The sequence below is a fragment of the Labeo rohita genome, chromosome 24 (assembly GCF_022985175.1).
Source record: "Labeo rohita strain BAU-BD-2019 chromosome 24, IGBB_LRoh.1.0, whole genome shotgun sequence".
Classification (NCBI taxonomy): Eukaryota; Metazoa; Chordata; class Actinopteri; order Cypriniformes; family Cyprinidae; genus Labeo; species Labeo rohita.
In genome coordinates this window covers 21,349,899-21,371,565 of record NC_066892.1, presented here as the reverse complement: position 1 = coordinate 21,371,565, position 21,667 = coordinate 21,349,899, and the positions used below count along the sequence as shown (strand labels likewise).

Sequence of the window (21,667 nt, the reverse complement as noted above, 5' to 3'; positions counted from 1 at the left end):
AAAAAATGAGTCACCAAGTCATTGTGTCACTCCACACAACAAAAGACCACCATCCCCCCACACCCCTCTCTTCCCCTCCTCCTTTCACTTCTCCCTCCATTTCTCCCTTCTTTCTTGTTTGTGACATTCGCCAATGAAAAGACAACAAAAGTCATTTCTTAATCTGTAGGTGCCAGTCATTGTGCGTGAGTGGAGGGCCTGTCTGCGTTCGATCTGCTTTATACTGAAAGCTTTTCAAAAACAACCCAGTGCAATTCCATTCAGCATTAACACACTATTCAACCCAATTAAACGGGATTCAATACTGCAGTGACGCTACCAGTAAGCAGTGAGAAAAGTGAAGCCACAGTTATGTTTTTACAGCGCATACAAAATGCATGCAATGCAGAAAATGCAGTCATTGTTGAACGCATCCAACAGACTATGATTAAGAAATTCCATGCAATTAAAAAGATGGTCATGATTCTTGGTCAGTAAACCTTTCTGTGTGGTTAATTCTCAAAAACAACATACGAATCGAAAGATTGGAACTTTTATGGGAAAAAAAGTAATGTGTTACTTTACTAGTAATCAGATTAACTCATATTACTTGTAATGCTTTACCCCCAACACTGGGTGGTAGTATTATGTACTTACATTTAAATTAATCATTTGATACAATGCACTTATAGTGTATATACATGATTTTACATTGTATTTATATTTAAAAAATTTACCTGCATGTAATTACAATTTCTGTAATTACATTTACATTTACACTGTTGACCCGTTCCTTACACCATTAAAGCCAGGACAACCCAAGCCGACTTCAAAGAACTAGTGGTGACAAAAGCCAACGGACTACAGCCAACTGAAAAGTAACACATGCATTCTGCATCTGCGTGAGAGGAATTAGCTGTCTATATCAGCAGCAATCAATAGTGTATATTCGTCATTCAAAAGGAGAAACCGAAACAAGGATATACAAGCTATAAGCAAATATACGGAACGTAAACAAAGCAACGCTTGCTTACCATTTTGAATATCAGTTATGTTGATAACTTTATTCATTTTAAGCGGCTGATGTTGTTATGAAAATATTTGCATATTGGAATGCTTGTAAGATCACGTAACATTAGAACAGTCTTCTGTTTGTGCTGCCTTCATTTACTTACTCAATTTCATCACTTTCGCTTTAATTCTCCGGCACTGACTCCTTCACTAAACTGAGCCAATCCATTTAGAGTTCTCACTCGTGCCGACAGCCTCAACGCTGATTTAACATGTTGAATCGGGTAAACTTCCACCGATGCGAGCCTGATGAGCCCAACGAGAGCCAACGTGTGGAACACACCAAACAATCTAGCCCGACAGACGCTGACCGTCAGCCCAATGTTGACCGACGGCCGACCATCAGCTTGGTGTGTCCCGGCCTTTAACCCACTTTCAAACCTACCCAAACCACCAAACCTGTCCCTAACATACTAAATGTTTTGCGATATAAACACAATAAGTACATTGTACTTACTTTCTCCTGTAAGTACATAGCATTTAAGGCCATCTAATATAAAGTGGGACCAAATGATTTTATGTATTTTTGTGCCTGTTGTTATACCACCAGGCTTAAATACATAACATACTATGTTCTTTCTCCGTTTTCTCTCTCTGCCTGTGTCTTCTCAGCTTCACGATTCCCAAGTCCTAGGCTCACAAATCGGCCCAGCAGAAAACGGCCTCTTCCCAGCTCCCCTTCCCTGTCTGACCCCAGTTTTGACCTGCAGGCCATGATTCGCACCTCGCCCAACTCTCTAGTCACTATACTTAATAATTCCCGCTCCAGCTCATCCACCAGTGGATCCTATGGACATCTCTCAGCTGGTACTATCAGGTATGTACAGCAAAAATGTATATGGGTTGTTGATGTGACATGGCATTTTCACTGTCCCACAAGATAAAAATGAATATAATTAATATTGTCGTTATTTAAAATGCAGTAAATCTTTAAACACTTCTTTGTCTTACATGGACCTGTTGTTATAAAAGCTGCAGTGTTTTTTTTTGTTGATGTTGTTTGTTTTTATGCCAAATCTCAATATTGTCCTATGGTGTGATTGTCTCAAGCATGGTTCAATAAATTACAACTTCTATAAATAAAAACAAAAGCATAAAAATGTTAATAAATACCTTCGGCATAATGGTAAAAGTGTCTATTTTAGTAAATGGCAATCTTTTTTTCATCCATATATTTCTGAAAGCGTAGGATCTTGATACATTTTGTCTCGAAAAAAAAAAAACAGAGATCTGTTTTTCTCAGAGATCAGACTTCACACTACATAAATATATGTATTTCTTCTTCAAAAATTGTCTTTTACAAAATAAGCATTTTTTACTACGTATTTGTCAACTACCCACATAGTTCTGACAAGCCTTGAAGCCGGATTTTGGATTATTTTAATCAGGGGCCAAGCACTAAAGGTGCATTGTAGAATTAAAGTTGTATTGTATTCGTTGGCATTCCTATTATTATTATTATTCCACTCTGGCGTATGACAGCCCATAGAACTGCTTACGGGAAAGTTATGAAATTTGGCACACAGATGAAGGACAATCTCAACACTTGTCCAAATTTTCGCTCATATTTATGCTAATAACTTTTAAACCATAACGTCTAGAAGGAAATTTTTTTTTTCCTCTGAATCCTTAGCTCATGCCGAGTCAAATAGACACCAAAATTTTAAATTCATAAGGTCATGTTTTTTTCGTTATTTTTAATAGTTCAATAAACATACTTTTTCAAACTTGTTCTACACAGTTTGTCAGATTTTCACCAAAATTGGCTCAGATCATCTTCAGACCATGCTAGCGAAAAGTTGAAAATAAAGTTGATAAACCGTTCTTGAATGATGTGTGAATGAATTTGACAAAGAGCACACAAAAAGGATGTGAGGCTACATCTTCGCAACAGTTTAGCGTATAGAGACTAAACTTGGTATGTGTTATAACAATCATGACCTGAGGCTATGTGCACAGTTTCGGCACACCACCACCTAGTGGTCAGGAGATATTAAAAATAGGTATTTTTGCTTATAATTTCTGAAAGGTTTGACCAGAAACCACAAAACTGATCATTAGATTTAGTACAGCATGCTGTCGAACCATATCAAATTTTCCTATTTCAGCCATTTTGGGTGTCGGACTAAAATAACCTTAAAATGGGTTCAGTTATTCATTGCTACAGTTGATCTGATGCTTGCTTGTTCAGTAGTGTTTAATTGCTGCTTGCAGCTATATTTAAAAATAGATTTTTGTTTATATTTTAAGGGATTTTTTTATTAGAAAAATTATTAGAAAATTATTAGAAAAATTAAAGTTATTGTCTCCTATATGAGATAAGCAAGTCTTAATTTCTCACTTGGGTTTTAAAGTATAGTTTACCCAAATTCTTCATTTATTCACCTTCATATCATTCCAAACATGGACACTGTGAAAATAAAGAGAGTGGTGTGCATTGGAACAGACAAGTGACAAGAGAATGCGGGAAAGAGAAAGAGAAAAGCGATCATTGCAGAAAGTGGACACTCCAGCACATCCTCAGAAGCAGAGTGATGAATGAATGCTGGATGGCGAAATAAACGAGGGAACACAGAGAGCACTATTAGGAGGAAGTGTGTGAACATATTCCTCCCCTCCTCCCCCACACTCGTCTGTCTGATATGCATCTGATTAATGTTCTCTCCATCAGCTGAGAAGAGCTTTACCCTAACACTGCAGCCATGCAATCGCTCACACTGGAAAGGAGGAGAGGAAGGGGGAATGACGAATGAAAGGGTCATGAAGAGGGGGACAGAGGAAGAAAGCAAAGTCTGGGGACAGTAAAACAAGCTTTAATGGGAAAGAGAGAGATTCTGTTGTGGATGAAGTGAATAAAACTGACCCACTCAGTTTCTCTGAGGTGTAATTCATGAATATTTCAACCTGAGGGTGTTCACTGACTATCCTGCTTTCTAATTATGTTGAAATGTTTCAAAGGCTAAATTATTAATGTTTTTCAAATGATCCCACTTATGTGAGGCACAGTTGATTTGGTCAGTTCATAGCAGGATCCAGACAGACATTAAGTGGATAATAAAGCGTTTGGCACAACAATAAGACTTATTTATGGATGCTAATCAATTCATATACTGATCAACCAAATTAATTGAAGCTTTATCAATGCTCATTGTGATTTAATTCCTACTCTCTGCCAAAAATAGTAATACTTTACTTGCACTGCTACAAAATTGTAGACATACACTATTGTTAAAAAGTTAAAAATTGTTAAAAATTCAAAAGAACAGCATTTATTTGAAATGGAAAGCTTTTGTAACGTAAATGTAGCATAAAAAAAATCAACTAATTATCACAAAATGGAATTGATTTATTTTATTTTTACCATATGCTGTATTGTAATGTCCCACAAGTACTACATCAGATGTCGAACAAAACATGTCAGAAAATCAGAAGTTGTTATATCTGAACAGTCGTGTAACTTCTATATCAGACTGAAGGATGGATCTACCGTGGAGACACAGCTAGCATCCCTGGCGATGTGTCACTCAGTTTGACGTCTGCCATCCTCCACTATTAGGAAATAATGTTACCTGGTTTGGATGGGGGTCTCAGAGAGTGAAAAGGCCCTCTTTTCTCCACTGAGAGTGGTTAATCAGTGATTTGTTTTTTCAAGCCAATCAGTCATATCTCATGTGAATATGTGTGGACAGAGGTGGCAGGCAAGGGTCCAGGCCTGATGAGTGATGAGACAGCCGTGTCAGCCACGCAGCGTCTGGCTACATTGATTTCCTCTCTGCCTGTAATAAGACCAGTAGACGTATGAGCTCGTATGGAGTGGCCAGCATGCCCCACGATGAATGTAACCCCCTATAAATGTCTGTTATTGAGCATCAGGGCTGTATCATTAAAGGATTATGGCGTCTATAGAAGAGGAGGTGATATATGAAAGTTCAATAGTGTGCTTAAATACAGCTTTTTTGGTCATCAGGTGATTCGTCATTTTACATGAACTCTCTTGGAACTTTTGGAAGTTCAGTTGCAAAACCAGCTAAAAGCCATTCGGTCAAAAATGAGATAATGATACTGAGTGAATGCTCCTGACACATAGTATACATCCATCAAATACTTTTACTTCAAACTCGCTAAATTCCAGCCTCAGCCCAATCAGTAGTACCAGTACTTACATAAAAACCTACACAAAGTAGCCAGAAAGAAATGCTAATTTAAAGAAAAAACGTCAACCAACAACCTATAAATATTTATGTATATATCTTTCAAATAAATCTGCTGCTGAAAATTCAGCTTTGTAATCACACAAATGTTACATTATAAAATAGGCAAATTGAAAAGTTTTTTTTTTTTTTTTTTTTATTGTAATAATGTTTTGCAGTATTTTTGTATTTTGATCAAATAAATGCAACCTTGGTCAGCATAGGAGACTTCTTTTTAAACATGTTAAAAATGTTATTGACCACAAACTTTTTAACTGTAGTGTATCATAAATAATATTAAATGATAAATGAATGAATATTCAATAGCAAATATTATATAAATAAATTAATTTATAATTTAGCACATCACCAAATTTCACTAAATTGTAACATGAACCAAATTTTACAATTAATATTTCTATTTGTCTTACAGCCCTGCATTGAGCTTTGCATATCCTTCGACACCTGTGACGCTGCAAATGCATCAGCAGCTGATCAGTCGGCAACCAGGCATTGTAGGTTCTGCGTTTGGACACAGTCCACCCCTTGTGCACCCAGCTCCTGCCTTTGCCACTCAGAGACCTGTTCCTGGCATCCCTCCCTCCAGTCTGCCACCTGCAGAACGTTCTACAACCTCAAATGACTCACAGGTCAGTTCTCACTTCTGTATTATTTATTTAATTGGCTAATAGTAATAATAGTGCAGAAGATATGATGGAAACAGTTTCTCACAAGCTGGATTCGAACTTTCCCATACGAGTAGCACAGTTTAGTTTTATTGGAGCATGTGTTAACCACTAAGCCATGTTTCCAACCTTTACGAGTTAGAATACACATAAAAAGCTGGAAGAACCAAAAAGAAATTAAGTGAGATTTTCATTCTTACGTTTAAACAACACAATGCATTTTAAATCATTTAACATGATTGCTTTTGGGTGTTCATGTATTAAAAAGCAACAGAAGTTGTTTAGATCAAACAGTGATTTCCCCCTCAAGGCTTAAATTTATTCAGCACTTATTATCACAAGTGCTTGTGCTATTTATTATTGTGTGTGGTTCATGAAAACACACACCACCAACACGACAGCACATATAAACAGCAGAGAAAGAGTGGCTGCAGATAGTCCTCCCGCACAGACAGGCCTCAAGGGAGTTGTTCCCTTGTGTGCGCGTATTTTCTGTTGTGTCTCGATGTGGAGAGCCAGTGAGCTTGCCCAGTAGGCACCTTTGAGAAATAACACCCCGCTTGTTAGCAGCAAAACTCTTGCCACCTCCACCATTAATCAGACACAGATACATTCCCAAACCTTCTCTTTGAAGAATAAGCATAAGTGTTTTTCTTCTTTAGTTTTTTTCATCTGATCATGCCCTGTCAATGTATACTCACCGAGTTTGCTGGATTAAAAACGGTAAAATGCATCATGTTGTTTATTATCTTTCTTTGTATCGATTCCTGTTTTTTTTTTTTTTCTTTGTGCTTCAGTAAGAGTTAACTCTTAGTGTAATGTTGAATGAGTTTTCCCAAGATTTTCTGAATGGCAGTCTTTCCTTTCAAGCCATTACAGCCCCACTGCTCCTTCCTAGATCAGTGTCATCCATTTCCCCTGCCTGACCCCAGAGACAGCACCAGCTTCTTTAATAGAAGGGCATCTTGGAACATTTGTCTCACCATGTGGTCGAAAAAGAACAATTAATTAAAAAAGAGAGAAGGTGTGAGCATTTCTCAAAATGAAAGACAGAGAAAAATCAGATCATTGTGTTTTATTGGATCACTTTGCTTCTCTAGGATCTAAAGTTTTATACTCTAAATGTGGTGTACAATATATTACAAAGATTTTCTTTCAAGTGTTTTATTAATTTATTAGCATGCATACTTAGGGATAGTTCACCCAAAAATTAACATGCTGTCATCATTTACTCATCCTCATGTGAATAAAAACCTTTATGATTTGCAAGGTTTGTTGCTTTCAGCATATAATATATGGATTGAGAAGAAAATAGTGCATTAGTCACATGGACTACTTTCAAAGGGGTCATCGGATGCCTATTTTCCACAAGTTGATATGATTCTTTAGGGTCTTAATGAAAAGTCTATAATAGACTTTGATTAAAAATTCTCAATGGTAGTGTAAAACAACACCCTTTTTACCTTGCCAAAATCAGCTCTGCAAAACATATCCTGTTCTGGTCGAGGCTGCTTTAAATGTTATTGAGCTCTGCTCGCCCTGCCCCTTTCTTTTCTCTGTGGAGTGACGAACCTGTTTACTTTAACCGAATTTAGCTCGTTTAGTCGCTAAACTTACTAATTAGCACGTTATTAGGAAAGGTGATCGCAAAGATTCATAAAAAACCCTTATACTCACTTCTGCTGTAAGTGAAGCTGGATTACGAATGATTTGCGCGAACACAGACGCATTTATGTAGATCGGGAGGTGCATTCCATTCACAAACAAGCGTAATCCACTGCATCTTCAGCGGCTCAGTCAACTATCAACTATCGTCAGATGTCAATCAACTATCGTTGGAGCAGCCTCTGTCAGTGTGACGATTTGAAAAAGGGGATATTATTTTTACAGATTTAGAAACTACTGCATGTATTTTTATCATTATAGGGTAGATGTGTACATACACTGCCAACACACATTAATGTTCAAACAACATGTAAAAGTGAACGTTGCATCCAATGACCCCTTTAAGGCAATTTTTGTAATCAATCTTTTTTTCTTTTTTTTTATTCTTTTTTTTTTTTTTTTTTTTTTTTTTTTTTTTGCTGATTTTTGTTGTATGGAAACAAACAACCTGGTCATTTTTCTAAATAACTTCTTTTGCATTTGTGTATTTTTGTGTGCTTTAAAAGCAAAAAAAAAAAATAAAATAAACCTTTACTAGAGAAGTCTGGCAGAATGAACCTTCCTTCAGAGCCAAGGAATCCTGCTCTCTCATCCAAGGAATGTTACTTTTTTTTCTCTCCCTCTGAGTGCTTTTTCTTTACTGGCTCTGGCCAGCCACAAGGGACTTCCTTTGGCAGAGAGTAAGAGAAAGAGAGAGCACGAGTGAATGAGTGAATACAGTCAGAGGAGGGGTTATTACTGTTTAGGGAGAAATTGTGAATAATGTCTGTGTTTTAAATCAGTCAGTGGTATTTTTTAAAAAAATATTCCTGGAAGTAGATTTGTAATTTATATATGCATATTATGACACTACCAAAAGAAGGATCTTTTTTTCTGTTTGGGGTGGTACCTTGTTAATATCATGCTTTTTCTACACGTACCATTACCAGACATGTTTACTGAGTGTGGACAGATCTCCGAGGTCCAAGTCCAAGTCAAGTCTCAAGACTCGACTTTCCATCTCTGACCATTATAGTACCGTGTTATATTCTAAAGTACAGTGGTAATGTATAATGTAAAGCATAATATTTCCACACTAATAAGTACTCTCTTTAAAAGTATGCTAAAATATATTTCTGTTTCACAAGGAGTACCATGTTACTCTTTGATTAATGATTCTAATGCTGTGTTTTAGACATAGACCATGGCAGAACCATGGTATTCTTCGAAGTACCTTGAAGTAATTCAGCTTCCAAAATGAATTTGTACCTATATTTTTTATGATAAGGATGATGATGATTTGGTCATTTTTTATTCCTGTTTTTAAAATATTTGTTTCTAGAGTAAACCCACCAGTGAGTCAGCTGTGAGTAGCACAGGGGACCCCATGCATCACAAACGCTCCAAAATCAAACCAGATGAGGAGCCACCTAGCCCTGGAGGCGTTAGCGTACAGGTATGCACATGTGCACACATATATAGGGCTAAAATCACACAACAACAACAAAAACCTCTCGAAAAAAAAAAAAAATCACTCAAAGAGACAGTTCCCACACATGCACACGCAGCAAGAGCTTTGGGACCAATTATGTGACGTACCGTAAAGCTATTTATTTGCGTGTTTGATTTGGTTGCCTGTTGTGGCACTGTTTCAGATGCGATAAGCCTCATTGATCTCTAAAGCTTCAGAAGGAAATTGTTTTTTCTTTCAATCAGATGCTTAACTGAATGGAAAAATGAAATAAAAATTAGATGACACATTTTCTACAATGCCCCTTATAAACTGATGGCTTGACGACTGCTGGATGGCATAAATGGCCCTCCGTCTTGTATTTTTTAGTCCATGCTTTTATTGTTTTTCTTATTTAATTTTCTGCAGGCCCCTTTCTGTAGTTTTTTTTTTTTTTTACATTATTCTCTCTCTCTCTCACACACATACAAGAACTAGACCTAAATTAGATAACCAACAACCAGCTCTGAATTCACAAATCCTGATTTCCATTTCCAAAGCTGTTAACACTTCTTAAACTTACTTAAACAACTGCCAATTCTGCATAAATTGTGCACGTACCGAGCAAAGTGCTTTTTCCAGGGCATTTTTTCTTTCATAAAAGGAATAGCATCCCTGTAAAGGCATACAGCAAAATGTTTTCTCAAGAGATATTCCAAATGTCAGATGCATTTTTATTAATTTTAGCATTGTGTTCATGATACAAATAAGGTATACATCTAGCTGTCATGTACACAAAATAAATGAATTTATCATTGTCTGTACTATTAAATAATTCACATTTCCCAGGTCACACATAACTTGTTATCTCAAAATGAAGTAATTTCATTCATGTCATGCTATAGTAATACAAAGGACAATTGTACAATCCTGACACTTTTGAAAAAAAAAAAAAAAAAAAAAAAGTTCAAAATTCATTTTAAGAAATCATATGAATTTAATTCATTCAAAAATCAGAAATTAAAACCATGCTCATCATAGAAGAGGTGTATTCAAGTAATGCATGAATTGAATTTGTATTTTAAATAAATAGATAATGACAAAAAAAATTGTGTCAAATTATTAACCCATATGCCCTCATTATTTGGCTGCATGTGTTTGTGCAGGAACAAACGGATGGAATGACACTAGTGAAAGAGGAGGGCGATAAAGAGGAGGGCAAGCAGGAGCCAGAGGTGGTGTATGAGACCAACTGCCACTGGGAGGGTTGCTGCAGGGAGTTTGACACCCAAGAGCAGCTTGTGCATGTGAGTGGACACAACGTTTATGTTTCATCAGTTTAAATGTTCAGTCTCTTAATAGAATCATTCATGATGAGGCTCTGAAATAGGTGGAAAAGACACACATATACACACAAATATCTTGAAAGCCTATACTTGGCTTCAGACATCCTATTTGTCACAGCCACTCCCAAGCTTAAGCAGAGAGTAAAAGGACATGAAAGCCCACTTTGTGTGAAAATACACCACTGTCCCCTTTAACCATTTCTCTCTGGACAACACACACAGACATTCTTTAACCACTCTTTTCTCCTATAATCCACACAAACACACACATTCACAGAAACACACACCAACCCCGACCAAAGGCATCTGATAGAAAGATTCCCAGTTCTTCACGGCTGTCTATCCCTACTCTGACATGGCAATCCATGGCAGCCATGCTAACCCCTATCTATAATTGAAAGCCTCCAGTTGTAATGGCCTGCCTCCCACATTTGAAGTCTTGTCCTCAAAGCTTAAATTTCTTGACAACTTCTTGGCTGTGCCTTTGAAAGAGGGATATACCTGTATTTTGCTATATGTAACAATTATTTTAAGGTTTTAGGTGAAATATTTATTTAGTAATTGAGTTGACAAATTACAAATTATTTTTTATCAAAATTTTAGATTACATTTAGTTTAAAATCTTTAATTTGCGTTCGTGTGTGTGCTCCTGGTATTTTCTATGTTATGGAGACCAAATGTCCCCACATGTGTAGTAGTGCCAGTGAATTTTGACCTTGTGGGGACACCAGGTTATAAATACAGAATAGAAAAAAGAAAAAAAGAAAAATAAATAAAATTGCAGAAAGTATTTTGTGAGGAGTAGGTTTAGGGGTAGGGTAAAATGATAGAAAACACAGTTTGTACAGTATAAAAAACATTATGTTTATGGAGGGTCCCCATAAAACTTGGAAACCACTGTGTGTATTTGTGTGTGTGTGTGTGTGTGTACATTTTTTATACATTTTCTTGTACAAAATTGTTTTAGTACAATGTCACAGGATTGTTGAAAATGTTTTTATTAATTTGGAATTTTATGCTTTTATGCAGCAGTTTGGATCTCTATCTATTAATTTTTTTTAAGCAAGAAATTAATAAAATATGTCTTTAACATCAATATCCAATATTCCTCAAATCAGATTCTCATTGCTCTGTTTCATCTGTCTCTTTGTTTTCCGATTGTTTTGCCTTTTTCATTTATTGTGTTTTATTTTGCCATTTTCTATGCTGCTGTTAAATCAGAAGAAACATGCTAATAAAAATATTTCCTTGAGTCCCTCCGCACTGATTCAGCTGAATGAGGGATGAGGCTTCTTATCACTCTTTCCTCAGTAATAGGATGAGTGTAGTGTGTGGACCACAGCGAATCTCAACAAAGGCTCGTGTTGGTGGGGGGGGGCGTTGTATTTCCAAATATAAAAGCAATAAAAGATCACTCCCCATATTCTACAACCTTATGAGAAAATAAGATTTTTTGGAGGGAGAAAAGAAAAGAAATGTACAGTTCCAAACTTTCGCATCAAATGTTTTATCATACTTTTATATAGATGTACTAGCATACATCTTTTCCCTACATATCACAGTCTAATTTTACGTTGTAATATAGTTTTTCTGTGATGCGGATGTGCATTTTCAGCTATGTGAAACATGCTTGCACCATGACGCATAGCTGGGTTCTTTTATCGGCACAGCTTTAGCACTCTCGATAAGATAAACATCAAATCTCTGCAACTTAGCACACTTATCTGCTCTACACAGTCAGCATAAACTAGCCGGGTGTCAATTTTTGCTGATTTATTTAATTATTTTCCCTTTTCTTGATTACTTTTGAACTAATTCCCTTGTATTTTCAAACAGTCTGGTCCTGATACCCCCACTACAGGTGCCTTGGGTCTCTCCCAGTGTTTCTCCGTGCCTACTTCTCAGTAGGGGAACTCTAAATTAAAGGGATCTTTATTGTTGCTGATGTATGTGGGTTTGCTAAAAACCAGGTTGCCCAGTAGTGAATGAAATAGAGAGACATGAAATGTTTGTAACTCCCCACCCCCCTTAAAAATACAATTTTTTCCCTATCCTACTTCTGAAGTCTTGTCTTTCTTTGACTGGATTCAACAGTTAAAACAGTATAAGTTTTTTTTTTTTTTTTGACATTATCTGTTGAATTGATATTCAATTTGTTGTTGTAAACTACTCATTTGAATTAGCAAAAGTGTCATATTTAGCCCTACAGTATATTCTTTTTCTTTTCTTTTTTTTTTTTTTTTTTTACAACAGAGTCAATTTGTGCTCTCATTTGCTGTATTCTCATTTGGCAAGAGTTTCAGATCCTCTCTCTCTCAGACTCTGTCTCTCCCTCCACCCTCATGGTGGTTCTGACTGATGGTGGCGCTGTGGGGTGGTCTGTGTCCTTGTGTGTGTATGGTAAGAATAGCATATTTAAGCTACTCTGTGCTCCTCCCTGTGCTGGGGGAGATAAACTATGGCTGAGTGGGAAGACGGGCCCCTATCTGGCTGCTAGCAAGGACCCTTTAATTGGCAAAATGTAGATTTTTTTTGATCAGGCAGAGGATTAGACACCTTATCTGTCTGGAGTATCTTACACGGAGATGAAAAGGCTGCACTGAATTACACATGCCAATTGACTCCCCCCGCGCACATTACTATTGTTACTCTCTCATACTCGCTCTCCCTCTTGCTCTTCATCTTTTTATGCCTCTTGTCAGCTTTTTCCGCTTTTTTCATTGCGCTTTAGCAACTGACATGAGAAAGGAGAGCATGATTTATTAGTGTGCGTTTGATAACACTAAACGCTGTTGTGGATCCTGGAGCTTTGTGAAATTGGCGTGAAAACAGGCACTTTTCATGCATGGTTGCATTTTAATGGTGCAGGCCACGGCCTAGAAAAACTAGCCAGATAAGAAGACAATACAGATAAATTTAAGAGAGCTGCAAATTAGGGCAGTCATGCATGTGTGCACTATGGTGGAAAGCAGTAATCTGAAAATATTGTACTTCACACAGTCTATTTTTCTCAAAAGTAGGAAAACAAAATATATATCTGGAGTTATGCCCTAGTGTGTATGTGTTTGTGTTTGCGTGCAGCAAACAAATAAAAGTAAGCATCTTGTTCCTTCCTACAAATCTGGGAGTCCCAGTGGTTGCTGTCGTCCTGTACTGTGGCAGGCCGAAGATGAATAGATCTCTCCTCTGAGCTGCGAGTGTAGCATCAGCACCTGTTAGTCTATTTCCCTCAGCCGCAGCCGCGCTCACTTACAACAACGGCATCATCCGCTCAATAACCATTGCCATTACATCAGGCCATCAGGGCATTAGTGTCACCCCCTCCCTCTCTTCCTTTTCCATCTATTTATCAGCATGGCCAGGTCATGCATCACGCACGACAGCATTAAGCTCATTTGTACAAGTGAGTGTACCAGCATTCAGGGATGTGTTGCAATCTCTCTCTGCCGCTCTTTCTCCGCATTATTGAGTGACAGAGCTGGCAGACGGATCACATGCCACAGGGAATCCTTCTTAGAGTGAGGTATAAAAGAGAGGATGAAAGAGTAGTTTTAAATCGAGTGTTGACAAATATTCATTAATCCAAGTCAATGTACTCAAGCTAGGGGTTTTTATTTGCTGTTCTTAGACCTGTTAACAGTCTGTGAAAAAAAAAAAAAGAAAATTTAAAAAATTTAAAAATGTCAGTCATGTCTTGTCAGTCTTGTTTTAGGAAATTATACAAACATTCTGATTACATTGCTGAATTCTGTATTTAAGTTACTAACAAACTGAGTCTACTAATGGACAATGGGCTGAAGACATTTTTGAGTAGATGATCAGATTTAAAAAAAATGAATTTACATTTTAAATGATGATAAAATGTAAATTTTATCATCAGCATAGTATATGTGTACTGCATACATGCTGCATGGTTCGTCAAACCATGCATACTGTATGCTTAGCTCACTTAGCAACACTGGCCCGGCCCATCATTTCACAGTTGAAACAAAAACAAACTACTCAAGAAGGTAATAATAGACACCCTGCTGACGAGTGCTTGTGTAAGGGCGTTAAGACTTATTACACTTAAATGGGTAAAAAGACTGGAGAGAAACAGCACAGACATTGGACAAAGATGAACCTTTGTAGTGCACGTGTTAACTGCCTGAGTTCATGCACACTATTGAGTGGAGTATACTTTAAAAGGCTATGCCTTCAGCTGTACACATACGCTAATCGTTGTGTCAAAACTGAAATATACTTTGTCCTTATAAAGTAGTTCAATGCACCATGTTTTATGGGTGAAAATAATTAGATGTTAAAACAAAGTCTGTTGGACAATTATTCTCAATTAAGGACATTCGGTAACACTTTAGTATAGGGAACAATTCTCACTATTAGATAGTTGCTTATTAGCATGCCTATTCATAACATACTGGCTATTTATTAGTACTTATAAAGCACATATTCTGCATGACCATATTCTACATCCTTAAAATAAAGTGTGACTGGACATTCTTATGGTGATCATTTGCTGTAAAATCAGCCCAGACAGGTGACTGAAGTTCGGCTCTAAAAGGAAGGTTTGAATGACAGTCCGACTTCGATGTCTGGTGATGTAGAAGTGCAAAAATGGAGTGGGCGCATACACACTCGCTCACGCACATACAAATGTGCATGTTCCTCACCCAAACTCTGTGAAAGTTTGCTGCAACTGCAGTGAGGTGACAGAGAGGACTGTGATGCAGGCCGCCTTTGTGTCATGAAGAGGAATAGAGGATGAGCTCTGCTCTCTGTCTCTGCTGCCACCTCTCACTCTTTTTTTAGAAGCTGTTTTACTCTGCCTTTTCTTGGCCTTCCTGCTGTCACTCTGGTCTGTCCCCTCTTCTGCTCTGTATGTGAGGGAAGTCAACTCACTGACTGTCTTTCTTTTTCTGTTTTGTCTTTGTCTTTTGGCTTGTCTGTCTGTCTTTCTCTTGCATATTCTTCATGTCTTCCATCCAAGATTTTCTATCTCTTGCAGAGATGCTCTATTGCTTTGGAGTTCATTAATCCTGTTCACTTATGTTCAGGATATTGTGTCTGTCGCTTTGAAATCAAATGGCTTCGGGACAGGAAAAGCACTCATAAGTGCTGCACACTGTTGTCTTTGTGTGGATGCCAGATGTTGACCTCATCTACTCAGTTTGCATTAAAATGTGTTTTTCTTTGAAACCTTCAACTCTTCACAACTCCCTGTGTGTGTGTGTGTGACAGAAATGACCTGACAAAAAAAAAGAAAAAAAAAAGGTTACATAAAGAAAATGAGAAGGACCTAAGCAGAGGCAGCATGTTGAGAGAAAGATAGAAAAAACACAACAGGGAATTGATGGCTTGAAGGACAAAAAAGTGGCAAATGAAAGCGAAAGAGAGGAGGTATTGGGGTTTGGTTAAGCCAGAGGTGACAGTATCAACAACAGGGGTGAATAAAGGTGCTAGGCTGCAGTTGGAAAGCTCTGGCATTAGAGATGCTTTCACTAAACGTTGATATCTTTCACTCCCAAATGCATCCCCCACTTCTGCTCCACCCCTCCCGAAGCCTTAGATTGAAAGTTGCCACAGTAGCACAACTGTCAGCACTTGTCATGGCAAGGCCATAGGCCTATAGTGATGGGAGGTGACAGGGTTTTATTTGAAATCCCGTTTAAATCGGACACTGAGACTCACAAACCATGCTCACTCACAGCAGACTGAGCATACTGAGCAGATGAGAGAGAGAGAGAGAGAGAGAGAAGAGGAAATTGAAAGATGACAAATGAGAAAGAATAATGGTGTGAGGAGAAGCAGTGGGTTTAAAATATCAAGGAACAAAGGATCATACAGATGTCTGAATGGCTTCATGTGACACTGACCAGAATGAGATGAAATTACTTTTCTTAAGATTTTGACTTTTTCTGTCATATTTATGATTTAGTATGTCATAGTTTTGGCTTCTGACTAATTTTGTATTTTTATGTTACCATTTCAATTTTTAATATCATAACTATGACTAAGTATAGTATAATTTCAGATTTTTATTTTAGTTTCAGATTTTAGTCACATGTAGCACCATTGCGCTTCGGGCATCCTGAGTTTGGGTCCTGGTTTCTGGACCTTTCCCGATCCCATTCCCCTCTCTCTTTCACTTTGCTTTCTGTCTAAATACTGTCCTGTCACAATAAAGAAAAAATTGGTTTCTATACAAACTGCATGTAAAGCCTGACAAAAGACACATTGAAGATAAAGACAGGCTCATGTAAATGTCTGAGTAACATTTAAACATTTTGGTTCTGTAAGTTTCCTTAAATACTGCAGCTGCTGGCCAGTAGACAAGACACTTTAACCCTAGACATCCTCCTTAGTGTAAACCCTATTTTAATGATGAATTTCTTCTATTAGTTCAAGATAATACATAGATATAATTAATGTGTTAATGTCTGGGGTGAAACATTAAGCTACAGTAGACTCTTGCAGTGCTTGCAATGGTTACCCTGTTAATGAGCAGTTGTTAAAGGCTCAATTTTGTGATCCTGAAGCCCTCTAGTGGCACAAAAATGCCATTGCATATTTCACCTACAAAGTAGATGAGTTAGTAGATGCAAACTCATATTTTGAAATGTACAACTCTTTGTTAAAGAAGACGTAAGCAAAAGATTTTCATCAGACCATACCATGGCATAACATGAATTTTGACCTTCTCTTTCTCTCACAGCACATAAACAACGATCACATCCATGGAGAAAAGAAGGAGTTTGTATGTCGCTGGGAGGAATGTTCAAGAGAGCAGAAACCCTTTAAGGCCCAGTACATGCTTGTAGTGCACATGCGCAGACATACAGGAGAGAAGCCTCATAAATGCACGGTGAGATTTATAATAAATACATTTGGTATTTTTTGTTTTCAGACACTCGTTTCAGTAGGTAGGACAACTTTCACTGTGGGCTTACCTGAGAACCTACCTGCTTCAACAGCCTTGGTCTGTCTAGAAAAAATCAATTTAACTGTGTGTCCTTTTCTCTCTCAGTTTGAAGGCTGTTCAAAGGCCTACTCCAGACTGGAGAACCTGAAGACACATTTGCGGTCACACACAGGAGAGAAACCCTACGTGTGTGAACATGAAGGCTGCAACAAAGCCTTTTCCAATGCTTCAGACCGAGCCAAACACCAGAATCGCACACACTCCAATGAGGTAAATTCACACACATTAATATACCAAGTTACCAAAATTGACCCTATTTATTATTACATGTTTCTGGTCTTATCGTGAACAATTTAATTGTGCACATTATTGCAACAGGAAAAACAGTGTCTTTAGTAAAGTAAAATTTTTTCTTCGAAAATGTGATGACTTGATTCCAATTTAGAACTTTCCATTTTGGCTGACATCACCAAGCTGTTTTGTTCTTCAGCCCTTTTAACTTCCTGCTATACAGCAATCATTTCCAGCTAGCTCTTTCAAGGATGAAATAAATTCTTGTTGGAGAAAATTATGTCCCATCGTAATTTTATTGTTGAATATTATTTTCAATCAAAATACATGGGTTGTAATTACCATTCACGTTGACTTTAAGTAGTTCAAATGCCAATGCTCCCTCTCTCTTTATTTCTCTCAGAAACCATATGTGTGTAAAATCCCTGGTTGCACTAAACGATACACTGATCCCAGCTCTTTACGAAAACATGTTAAGACTGTGCATGGTCCTGAAGCGCATGTCACCAAGAAGCAGCGTGGAGATACATACCCGCGTCCCCCACCTCAGCCCAGAGAACCTGGAGGTAATGGACAAGGTCAGTCACCAGGACAACTGCCTCTCAGAGCGATCACTGACCAAAGGGAGTATAACCATGCTACCTCGAAACAGGACGAATGTCTACAAGTCAAGTCAATCAAAACAGAGAAGCCCATGGTAAGCCTCCTTCTATGTTAAAAATGAATGAAAACAAAAAATGATGGTTTGCTAAGCTAAAGTTTCAACTCCATAAATAACTAACCTTTTAAAAAACATAACCTTTTATGTCTTTTGTATTATTAATGTTTACTCCTTCCTTTCCTGGTTTCATAACTGCTCAGCTAATACATGCTTACAGCCAGCTACATCTTGTCATGCATGTTCAAATTAATAACTGAATCTTTTTTTGTCCACTACCACATGCATTACTTTTCCTCTCTTACTAAGGACAGTGGGTGATCAGGTGAGAATGGTGATGTCATTATAGGTCTGATATTTTTTCTCTTTTCACTGCTCATTCTGTCCTTTCAATTCTGGGCCATCTGGAACAATTATTCAGTCATTGGTCAACAGCATCATGACATCTCCACCATAATTATTAGTAATGTTTTTTATTTGTAGCATGGTGCATACTTTGTTGTCACAGTATTGTTGCCTACAGTCCCATGAGTATTATATCAGCTTGCATGATAAAGTTACCTCTAGTAACTGTATACGTACAGCTCTGCAACTTGGTTTTAAATTAGTGAGCTGTGTCTGAACTTGTGGTTTCATTGTGTTCCGGTTCATTATTTAGGTCTACACTACTATGCGAGTGTCTTAAGCCATTAGTATTTTCACCAAAAAAAAAAGTCACTTTAAGTCATTTATTTCTATATTTTTTATTTAGTGTGTCAGTAGGAAATACCAGCTTACATTTCCAAACATTCCTTTTGCTTAAACAAACCTATCTGCAAAGCTACCTGAAAAAATATGTGCAAGTATACCTAGGACAAAAGCTGTTGTCAGTGCAATAGGTGGTCAAATCAAATGTTGATTTGATTTATTTTGTAACGTGGAAGTCATAACAATGGAGTTGGGGATCCAAATGTAGGGCTTTATTAACAAACGTGGAGGGCCAGGCTCACATGCAGGAGGGCCTGGAGAATGAGGCAAGGCCGGCAGAAGAAGGAGCCAGGGCAGAGCTGCAGAACACCAGGGTGAAGCTGAAGAGCACCAGGGCAGAACAGACAGAGCTACAGAGCACCAGAGCAGAGCTGAAGATCACCACTGCTGAGAAGATAGGTCCGAAGATCCCCACAGTGGAGCAGATGGTGCAAAAGACCAAGGGGGATCAGGCAGAGAGCACAGAGAGGTTAACAACGGCCATGGCAGGACAGGCAGAGAGTTCATAGACGGTCTCCTTGACTGTAACAGGACAGGCAGAGAGTTCAGAAGTGGACGCCGCCGACTCGGGAGGTTCTGCAGCAGGAGCTGCCACCTCGGGAGGAGCTGGAGTGGATGCCGCTGATTTGAGAGGTTCTGCAGCAGGAGCTCCCACCTCGGGAAGAGCTGGAGGGAAAGCCGACAACTCGGGAGGTTCTGCAGCAGGAGCTGCCACCTCGGAAGGGGGTTGAGGTGGACTCATGGACTGGAGTGGGCTCTGGATCAGATTCAAACACTGGAATGGACTCAGAGCAGTGTGTAGCCCAAACACACAGAAAGGCGACTGCCACTACAGGAAGCACTGAGGAAAGATGACCAGTGCTGAGGCCCATGGAATGCCTGCTGCTCTGGCTGAAACCAGCGGTTTAGTAGTGGCTTACTAGTGGTGACTATGTCAAGTTGACGTAGGGGAGCGCAGGGCACAACCTAACACTTTTTGAACTTCTCAGTTTGTGTAAATCCATGTAAGGTTCAGAGTATAATTTTTTATCCATGTTAATTTCACACTTGTCTAGTACAAATATGTCACTTTGTTTCATAATTAAAGTGTATACGGGTTTCGTTATTTACCTCAAAAGAAAGGAAGTGAAAAGTGACAACATGCCCCGTAGGTGGGGTACATTGTAACATGTGAGGGGCATGTTGTAACATGACTATATGACAACTTAAAATGTTATCTGATCGAATGAAAAAAATATGCACAACAAAAATATTTTGTCAGTAAAATAAAATGATTAACTTTCAAATAAAATAATGGTGTTTTTTAAGAATTCAAAATAATCTAATTTTTGAGTTTCACAATGAACACATCGCAACCATGCGTGGGACGGCCCTGATCGCAACACACAGCTATACAGTATAGTTCAAAACAATGTGCGCAAATAGATGAAACACATTCAGAAAAACACTCCCCTCCCTCCAAACACAGCTCTCATAGAACACGAGACAGAAAAATGAGCCAAAATGCTTCACATTTCTTGGAATAATAATTTCTGAACATTAAACATTGATTGGCAGTCTTTATCCACCTGTTTCTTGTGGTTTCCTATTAAAATCCATAAAAGTAAATAGTGAAAATTACATTGGTAATGTCATAGAATGGCATAGTTTAATAGTAGCGGGGCAGATTGTAACACAGTTACAATGCAGCATCAGGTTTGAAATAATATCAGATTTGTCTAATTTTAAATGAATATTAAAAACGGAGATGAAAAATTTACCTCAGCCAGAAATTGACTTTTACTACTGTAAAATAAATATTCAGCAATATCTTCAAAAGGCTTTTGAATTTTGGCACACTTTTTCCTCTCTATAGTGTTGCTATAGCAACTAGTAAATACCGTAAATTTGGTTATACTAGCATGTGTGGAGATATTTAAACCACGTGCGTTACTACTAACCCTGCATTAGTTTTTGCCCCACACACCCCTACATATGGCAGGAGATGTATGGCAAAAATCAGTTAATGACGTAATCAAACAGACAATGAACACTATTAACAGTAATGAATTATATGTTTTAATCAAATTTATAGCAAAATCCGGTAGTGCTGTATGTTGTTCCTGGGTTGCCATCATCTGAGGTCCTCTGAGGGATGTCCATCCCGTGGCAGAAACAGAGGAACAAATAGGGACATAATTAGTGTAGCTGCTGTTCAACCAAGCAAAAATGATTTGTTTAACCCAAGCTAAAAAATAATAATATGCATTTGATCAGATATAACTGCAGTACAAGATTATGATATGCACTATCTGAATGCTTGGCTAAAGAGATGTGTCTTTAATCTAGATTTAAACAGAGAGAGTGTGTCCGAACTCCGAACATTATCAGTCTGTTCTAGAGTTTAGGAGCCAAATGCGAAAAAGCTCCACCTTGTTTAGTGGACTTTGTTATTCTAGGTACTACCTGTCACGCTCAGACGAAGCACACGAACAACGACGTAACATAAACGAAAGGTATTTAATAAATCCAATAGGGAATACAGGAGACACAGGAACACAGGGTAGCAACATCAACGTCCGACAAGGAAGGATGGGAAACACATGCTATATATACACTCAGACTGGTACAAACACAGGTGCAGACAATTAGGGCGAAACCAAAACACTCAAGGCAGCAGGGGGAAATGACGGGAGAAACAACTAAT

The 21,667-nt window shown here is 38.0% G+C and overlaps 1 protein-coding gene across 1 annotated transcript in view; it reads left to right on the top strand.

Annotated features, from left to right (window-relative positions):
• gli3 (GLI family zinc finger 3) overlaps positions 1-21,667 on the top strand; it is a 153,065-nt gene that overhangs the window by 117,289 nt on the left and 14,109 nt on the right. The window contains exons 7-13 of the mRNA XM_051098052.1: positions 1,663-1,867; positions 5,674-5,890; positions 8,913-9,026; positions 10,187-10,327; positions 17,079-17,228; positions 17,391-17,555; positions 17,980-18,273. Coding sequence (XP_050954009.1) covers positions 1,663-1,867; positions 5,674-5,890; positions 8,913-9,026; positions 10,187-10,327; positions 17,079-17,228; positions 17,391-17,555; positions 17,980-18,273 — 1,286 coding nt within the window. The remainder of the gene's footprint in view (positions 1-1,662; positions 1,868-5,673; positions 5,891-8,912; positions 9,027-10,186; positions 10,328-17,078; positions 17,229-17,390; positions 17,556-17,979; positions 18,274-21,667) is intronic.